Source organism: Oryza glaberrima, chromosome 4, assembly GCF_000147395.1.
Source record: "Oryza glaberrima chromosome 4, OglaRS2, whole genome shotgun sequence".
NCBI lineage: Eukaryota > Viridiplantae > Streptophyta > Magnoliopsida > Poales > Poaceae > Oryza > Oryza glaberrima.
Window position 1 is genome coordinate 28,339,812 of NC_068329.1, and position 9,122 is coordinate 28,348,933.

Consider the following 9,122-nt stretch of genomic DNA (forward strand, 5'->3'; position numbering starts at 1 on the left):
ATAGTATGAGTGTGACTTTGGTGTGTGTATTTCAGATATTCATTTATGAGGAGTCAACTGCTAGCTACCCAACTACGATGGGTTGGTATCGCCGTGTTTAGTTCCAAAATATTTCTTCAAACTTCCAACTTTTTCATCATATCAAAATTTTCCTACACACATAAACTTTCAACTTTTCCGTCACATCGTTACAATTTCAACCAAACTTCCAATTTTGACGTGAACTAAACACAGCATATGTCTAGTAGGAGTGGTTCTTGGCATTCTTGTGATCATAATTGGGATAGTAGTATGTACTCCATCAAATTGTCAAGCTGAAGTGAAAGGATGTGGATGTTACAGTCAGTTTGTCACAGTAAAAACAAGAGAAAATTCAGGGATTTTTCTCTAAAAACAATGGCTGCACCCTACCTACCTAACTTTGGTTCAGGTCCTAACATGGGCGTATTTCCTTTTTTTTTTAATGCTAGAGCCATCGCCTCCTTTTCTGAAATGAAAAGGGGAAAAAATTGAAATTTTAGGTGAGATGACTTTCAAGTATACAATAACTAATAAGGTCTTAGGAGCCATCAAATCTCATTACGACGGTTTGGATAAAACTCAACAAGCCATATGAAAGCTGGAGGCCACATGCGCAGATATGGCTGAGCTGTCTATAACCTTATAGGACTACCTTTGACAAGAATCAGGAAACCTTCTATACTGAATTCTTTTGCTGTACCTGTTAACAACCAGATTTGGTAATATCGGCATCGGGAAAGAAGATTAGATCGAAGCAAAGTCGGAGGCGGAGATCGAGTTCGGAAACAGAGCAGGAATCGGTTGGAGTCCAGATCGGCTACGATTAGGATCGGCTGGGTCTGAGTCGGGCTAGGCAAGCCGATGCAGCCGATTCCGACAATGCGACTTGATGTATGACATCGGGTTGAATTGAGGTGCTTCAAGGTGATTACCGCACATGGATAGAGTCCTGAGAAGGCAATTGTGTCTATTAATTAGGGTGTTTTATGTAATTTCCTTAGAGATATACTTGGGCAAAAGTCTGCCACAAAGACTTATGGTATCTTAGAGTTTGTTAGAGATAGTTGTCGTGTCCGTTATGGACATATCTTGTAATTTTCGGGTATAAATAGACTCGAGCCCTATGTAACTTTTAACACACACGCTCAATACAATCTCGGCGCATCGCCACCTTTTTGCTTTAATTTTATTTCGACGAGTTCTTGCTTTCGGGTTGAGCTGCATCGGTTTCGATCTTCAACAAGAGGTAAAACTTGTTATGATGAATTATGTTCTCGGGATTAGTGCTTCCATCTTTATGATACTCTAATCTTATCTATGTAATTCGTCAAGTTATTATATATCTTACATAATCTTCGACAATATCGTCAACTAACCTACAATCGGCTAACATCTGTTAACAGAAGGCAGCCGATTTGGTTAAATAGCGACGTTGACCTAGATTATATAAGATATCTACCACTCTATGAAACTTCCAGCGGCTTGATTGTCTAGATATTGTTCTTCTTTTCATACTTAATGCTGCATCAACCGAGTTTGATCTCTTAAGTCGTGCTTAGAATATCAATCTCTAGCATGTACTCTGGTTGCCGATTAGGGTAGTGTCGAAGTTTCAGCCGATCTTACCTGATTTAACTACTTTTTATCCTATATGCTTGATTGACATGTTAAATCTGCCCTTTACGTTAAGATCTTGCTGCATTTAAGTATATTAGACTTTTGTCTAGTATATTCTACTTGCTTTAATATCTTAATATAGAGTGGTATCGGAGTATTAGCCAATACAGGCTAGATCTATTTGATCGGCTATGCTATGAATGTATATAGTCTCATTATTAATATATATTTCGATTTAAGTGATTTATATTGTCTCGGCATGGCGACCGATCTATTCCAATCACTTGATTTAAGTATATATCGATACAAAGATTATATATTGTCAATATCTGCAGCCGATCGAGTAGATTTAGTCCCTTCTTATTTATTAATGATTGCCGATCAATGTATATATGACATCGGCTCAAAGATAAATGATATGTCATCGGCACCTAGCCAATCGGCTATCATTTATAGATTTAAATGCGGTTTCTTTGCTTCTATTTCTTGTTGATTACAGGATCAAATCAACTGGCACGCTCATACATTCGAAGGCGAGCTTTGGACCTGCACTGGAGTTAAGCAGATCTCCCAGGCCTCGTGTTTTCTGTCAACAGTACCACAACTTTAAGGAGAAACTGATGCTGAAATCCAAGAAAATATAGTAAGCAAAGAAATACTATTACCAAGGCATCTAAAAAAGGTAACCAATTGACTTGCATACCTGTTTAGGTATGCGCTGAGAAGTGATTGCCGGTGTTTTGCTATAAGTTTTTCACTGTACCCTTTCCTTTATTCCTGCTCAGTAAGGGCCACTCCTTTCCTTCGATTTATGCAGAACTCTTTCCAACATCCCTGTCGAAAAACACAAGCCAATATAACGGACATGAGCAACATCATTGACTATGCATCTATGCATCAGAAAATTGCATTCTGCAGAGAAAATCGGAAGTGCAAACTGATGGGTGAGCTGCTGGAGCCTGGAAGAACCCGAGCAAGGAATGTAAATACTAGCTAATTGACGTCAGTACCCATTAATCAGTATTCAGTAATAATCCAGAGGATTGGCTAGATATACAATCGACTCAGCTAGTAGTTTGCATGACCAGCTGAGCTACCTGTAGCCCATACAGCAGACTCAGCATGCATACATGTAATATATAAAAAAGGTACACAAAGGAAAAAAAAGCAGAGTGTTTCTTTTGACAAATGTAACAATCAGCGTACTCTTTGATATATATAAAAAAAACAATCAGAGTAACTCATGCACATGAGAAAGAACGTATTCACGTACATGGTACAGTGCAAGGAAAATAAGCAACTGTTTATGATAAAGAAAGTGAGTGCCCCCTTTTAAGGAAAGTTTTAATGGTTAAAATACCTATATGCATCACTTTCTTCTTTTCAATTTTTCATATATTTGTCAACCACACTTCAATATCATAATTATCTCTGTTAAGCAATTTCCTTTTCCCGAGTTAAAATTTTGCTCTGGTACATGTATGATTGATAAGGACATTTTCGAAGAGAAAAAAGAGAAATAATTAGCGGTAGTGTACTTCAAATAATTTGAATAATTTAGACAGACCACTCTCAAGGTTTCGATGGATATCCACATTGAGGGCTGAAAACGTGTTCTATGAATTCAATTCTCTCAAACCTACCTATGAATACCAAAGAACACAATCTATGTACTCCTAGGGTCCAGAACTGTCTACTATATAAAGCAACCTATTTATACACAATCTTGCCTCCTTCAATTGTCTAAAACTTAGAAATGTTAATTTAAAACAACCTAAATTAAACAATTTCATCTCCTTAAATTGGCTGGCATGTACTAATGTTACTTTGTTTTCTCTATTTTTCCGGTTTATTACAGGCAAACTTAAAGTAGTTGGTCCCATTATTTTTCCAAGCATCAAGGGAAAATTCCAGATGAGCATTTGCTTAAGTCTGTGATACACTAGGCATGACAAACTTTTAGAAAGAGAAATCTCTAACCAACCGCAGAATTACACCATAATGATGGTGATATCCAATCTTCAGGAGCAACCAACTTGCTCCACTGGATAAGTTTCTTTCTTTCAAGAATTGAAGTAGTCTATGATGTAGCACAATTATTAATCGAGAAAGTGAAACTAGCGTTTGTTTTCTTCATAGCATCTTCCTTTCCATCGGAGAATCCGTGGATATAACACATGACAAGTATCTCCATATCATTGGTGAACATCTTTCTTTCGTTATGATGGACTACAGCAGATGTGGCTACCTTCCCTGCCTAACATGGCCGTTGTGGACCCCACAAATAGGAACCGTATTAATCTTAATATTTACTTACAAGTTTCTCTTACTTTGTATATAGACAGAATCCTCTAGCTTGCTTGTGCCAAAATGAAACTGTACACAAAAGGATTGTAGCAAACATGGAAAAAAGGACCCAAAAAAAAAAAACTAACATCATGTAAGCTTAGCACCATATGTTTTTAAAATGAACTTTGATTAAAAGTGCTTGTCATTTAAGCAACCTGATGAATGAATGCAAGCACTGTTTCCAAGTCATACAAATTATACTAATAATGCCCATTGACATTGACATGTGGGACTCGGCCTTGTATTATTGTGCTTGTTGAAGTATAAGTGCCGATTCCAAAGTTTTATGATGTACTAATTATGTAAACATCAGGCCTTAAAGCAGAGTGGTATTGACATCTGAGTGCAAGCAGTTATTATAGTATGCCCTAGAGAGAGGACGTACTGGCAGCGTTACATTATGGCTTATGCCCCATGTCTCAGTCCTAGACTTTTGGGGAAATCAAGCACTTCACTGCACCTTTTCACATTAGTATGGGTATTAATAAGGCCTTGTGTGTGTGCGCGCGTTATATTTGTTCCTTCAAGGAATGATATAGGATTTGAATCTGTGATTAAATGTTTGATGTGGCCAACTACAACAGTCTTTAAGGAAAGAGTGCAAACAAGAGGCAGGCATGGTGAACAATTTCACCTGGCAATATTTATAAGGGTTGGGCACTTGGCCCATGCATATTCTCTTAAGCACAACCAGGCAAACAGAGAAGAAGTTCCCCTTTTAGGCCATCCTTTAAAGCTAAATCAGCATGATGCTTGAATTCTAGCAAACATTAGTTTTAATGTCATAAATATACTCTAGGTATCATTGTCATATTCCTTCTACTCCAGTGTTTAATAAAAACCAGCCCATCCATAACTCCAAATACTGTTTCAGCTCTCGGAAAAGAATAAGCTGCTAATTAATTGGGAGCTTTATCTGAATGGCATATCATACCTTTCCAGTTTAATAGTGGTAGTCTTCCATGATGACAATTTAATGCAAGTAGTTTATACACACATGTGAAGCTACAAGTAGTAAGCTGAACTTGGGAGTAAGCTGCAAACCTGTTAGAGCTTGTCTATATTTGGATCTTCAGGCCTCCTTCTCAATGCAATTAGTTGTCTTTCTCCTTCCATCACAATTATTAAACATTTAAACATAACTAAGGTTTATGTGCTGGAAAACAGTAGTAATTGCAGGAACAAACCAAATATATCTCCTAAGATATGAAGAGATAACTAATGGAACAATTATCTTTGAAAATAAGAGGACTGATAAACCAAAAGATCATCTTTGAAAATGAGTGGACGGATATACCAGTCTCTCAAGTCTCCACATCCAATACTTTTTTCATAAAGTTATTCTACCTATTTCAGGCAATTTATCTATACTCTCAGTCTTTCCACATCCAATAGCCCTTTAGTTAATAGAATAGCATTTTGACAATTAATGCTACGTAATGTGTCAAACCATCCTAAATATTCTGTTTGACCTCAACAAGTTACCACCCTTCTTGGTTCTTGTAGAATGCAAACCGGAGGCTTCTTTCCGCAATTGAAAAACATGGGATTTATAAAGTGAAGAGAAAACAAAGTTCACCAACGCGATAGAGGGCAATCACAATCTTATGTCAGATGACAACATGAGCATTTCAACACAACTGTATTGAACCAGATGGCCAAGATCCTAATTGAATTCCACCACGGATCAGTAATTTTCATTTAGAAAAAATAACAAGTTATCTCAGATCTGGGCTAGACCTGATCGTTTGCAATATAAAGATAATTTTCGACCGTGATCCATTGCGCACATATTCCACGCTAGCATCCTCTAGATTGGGCCTGAAGAGAAGGTAACAACCAAACAAAATACAGCAAAAGAACAGTGCGCATTTATGTAGTATTGGTGGCTTGGTGCTGGACTGGGAAGTGGCTTTATACCTTGTCTTGAATAGTGGGCCAGCTACTTCCAGCATGGGGTCAGATAGCACCTCCAATGGTCCCTGGGGACTTATTAGTGGAGCATTCAGTGCTCCCTTGTTACAGCCTGCACCTGTGTAGTACCAGAGTTAACACAGAGTCACAGACCAGCCTAGTATACTGAATGTAAACTATGCCAGACCATTCGACTTGCTATCAGCAAGATGATGTTACTCAAAGAGTATCAGGTGGAAATAAAATTTTAACTTCATTTTAGCTATTGCTCCCAAATAATATATGTTTTTCCCTGTACAAAGAGATAACATTGCAAGAGAGGGAGATATGCATATCTCTCTTGAAAATCTACCTTTTATTAGTCTAGAGGGAACAACATGGTTGGAGAATGGAAACACTTACAATGGTTATACTGATCTTACATATTTCCGTATACAAAATAATGCAGAAATTATTTGTACATCTAAGAAAAAAATATGATGGTTTGCCCAGAATGATAGATTACTGATGATAATAAAGCTAGTAGCTTGCAGAAATTTGAAGCTAGCAGGTAAATACTAATACATGAAAGTTCAGAGTAGGGACTAGAATTTGAGTAGTCATAGATGGACATACGAGATTGCTACTGCACATTACTTTCCATATTCAACTTAAGGCGAATGTGACTGGTTAGTGCAATGATCTTCTATTTCACATTACAGCGAAGAGAAAATCAGTGTGAAAGATCCAGTCTACTCTTCAAGTTCAAAATAGTGCTTGATCATACTTTGCATCTGAAATCAATGTGAACATCAGTTTAGGTTTATAAGTTAGAAGTATACAAGCATAATAGAATTAATGAATTATACAAGGACAAAAGAAAACTTCGATACTGTTGCCAGAAAAATGTAGAAGAATGGAATGTGCTACACATAACGCAAAAGATTGCCACCTGAAATAGTTTTAAAACAGTACAGAGCACAGAAAATTTAATTTCAGCATATGGCATACAGAGGTCAGAAGTGTTCATAAAATCAACAAAGCAAGCTACTTCCCCAAGAACATCTGAGGCCTATATTTATGAACACAACAGGTTAGAATCTTTTACAGCAGGAATGAGTGAATGAGAGTATAAAACAACACAACACTATTGCACATCATTACACCCATGCGTGCAAAATGTGATGCCATATTCGTAACAAGCCATAAGTTAGAGATTCAGAAGACCACGATAGGATCTTTTCATATTCATACCAAACATTTGAGACTTCCATTAGATGGCAAATTTCTAGATAAACCAACATACTTGCTCAATTCTACAGGGGCATCCTAACTTAAATTCATGAGAATTGCACACAAATAAGTAAATTCAAATAGGAAAGACAGCTGTTATGTTTTCAGTAAAAGCAGGGCCATCATGCCTTTTGTCCAAAAATTCAAATAGGAAGGAGAAACACCAGCCGGAAAATGTATACCAGGCAGAATAATTAGTTAATGTAGATCAGACATGGTTGAGTTGTATATTGCACTAGCCAGCACAGACCCTAAAAATGAACTAACAGTAAGCCATTTGAAACTATTGTGCTTGTAAACAAAAATATATGTAAGATGTACCATTGTACACAAATTTCAGACAAACATAACTATATGTACATAATCTACATTAGTCAATACATGAGATTCAGGAATGTTTCAATTTGAATGTGTACAGCGAAATTACTCTTAAACCAGCAATAGGTTACCTGATTCAGTCAATATTTCCTTCAGACAAAATTGGTCAGCATTTCCTCCACCTGATCTCCCCCCACTTGAAACTTCTCGAGTGAATACACAACTCATGATCAAATACTCTTCAATTTCTACATTGATTAGGGAACAGAATAACCCACCACCAGCATATACATGTGAATGCACCAAATTCAAGGTATGTTATGTTAGCAAAAAGGAACCGGCATACATATTCAAATGGTGAGTGCATTGTTAATTTCCGAAAGAAAGTGTCACAAAACTGAACCATCAAGAAGTTGTTCCAACGGATTTCATATGAATGGAGATGAATTAGAATCATACAGCTGAATTCTTGACCCCACATCAACGCACAAGATCAACCAAAGTTTTCCTCCGAGGGAACCGTTGCGGGAGCCGGAGCGACATGGCATCCTCAATCTCGATGGGCAAATGCGTGGCGACGAACACGATCCCACCCTTCTTGCGGTGCTCCGCTATGATGTACTCCAGCAGCTTGACACCCTCGGCATCCAGCGCGACGGACGGCTCGTCCAGGAGCCAGATCGGGCGATCGATGGCGAGCAGCCTGGCGAGCTGGAGCCTCTTCCTCTGGCCCATGGAGAGCATCCTCGCCTTCTCGTTCATGAGCCTGCCGAGCCCCATGAGCTCGATGGCCGGGGCCGACTTGCCGTGCTTCCCCTCGAGGAGCTCGAACCACTGCACGTTCTCGAGCACGGTGAGCTTCTCCTTGACGGCGTCCTTGAGCGACATCCAGTTGAGCTGAAGCTTGTACTGCTGGAACACGCCCGGGGAGGTGATGTCGTGGCCGTTCCAGAGGACCTCCCCCGCCGAGGGGCGCGAGAAGCCGGCGAGCATCCGCAGGAAGGTGCTCTTGCCGGAGCCGTTGGCGCCGGTGAGCACCAGCGCCGTCCCGTCGTGGACGCTGACGTTGATGTCGCGGAGCACCGTCTGCGCGTTCCGCATGCAGGAGACGCCGTTGAGGAGGAGCCGCGGCGGCGGGGGCTTCAGCGGCGCCATTTCAGCCCCGCGCGCGCGCGGGCTCGGCGCCGCGGTGGTGGAGGGCGGGAGGATTGGTGGCTTGGTGCGCCGCGCGACGGCGGCGGCGGCGGCGGCGCGCGGAGACGACGAAGTGGGGGGAGTGTCGTGGTGAGTGGTTTACTGGGCCTTTTTTTCTACGAGTATTTAATGGGCTTTAGCCAATCATGGGCCGTGGGGATCCGAATGGGCTCGCCGGTTTGAGGCCGTGACCTGGCCCGCGTTCCCATTCTTTTTTCTTAATGTATATTTTACTTTGAGCTATCTTGTGTTACCGATGTTTTTCTTAATGTTTTGAGCTGTCATTTAACCAATATTTTTATTTTAGGCCAGATAATATTATCTATGTTTTACTTTGGATCACCTGACTCTCTTCTCAAGCATATGAATAACCTTGTGTACGCCATCTCTTACTCGTCAATAAACTCCCTCGGATGTATGTAGACCGTTTTTTTTAT

The 9,122-nt window shown here is 39.8% G+C and overlaps 1 protein-coding gene across 7 annotated transcripts; it reads right to left on the reverse strand.

The window, feature by feature from the left end:
* Positions 1 to 1,764: 1,764 nt before the first annotated feature.
* Positions 1,765 to 8,761, reverse strand: LOC127772177 (ABC transporter I family member 1). 7 transcript variants are annotated; one of them, XR_008017305.1, is made up of 5 exons: positions 7,951 to 8,761; positions 6,517 to 7,739; positions 5,032 to 6,019; positions 2,342 to 2,472; positions 1,767 to 2,261 (listed from the first exon to the last, which is right to left on the reverse strand). XR_008017305.1 is itself a non-coding variant. In XM_052298171.1 (2 exons), the coding sequence occupies exon 1, from the start codon at positions 8,644 to 8,646 to the stop codon at positions 7,972 to 7,974; it is 675 nt and encodes a 224-aa protein (XP_052154131.1). In that variant the 5' UTR covers positions 8,647 to 8,761; the 3' UTR covers positions 4,144 to 7,739; positions 7,951 to 7,971. The 7 variants fall into 7 exon arrangements, 1 of the variants encoding a protein (XP_052154131.1); XR_008017307.1 differs by having other exon boundaries at positions 5,032 to 5,096; positions 5,728 to 7,739; XR_008017308.1 differs by having other exon boundaries at positions 1,768 to 2,261; positions 5,032 to 5,096; positions 5,908 to 7,739.
* Positions 8,762 to 9,122: the final 361 nt, after the last annotated feature.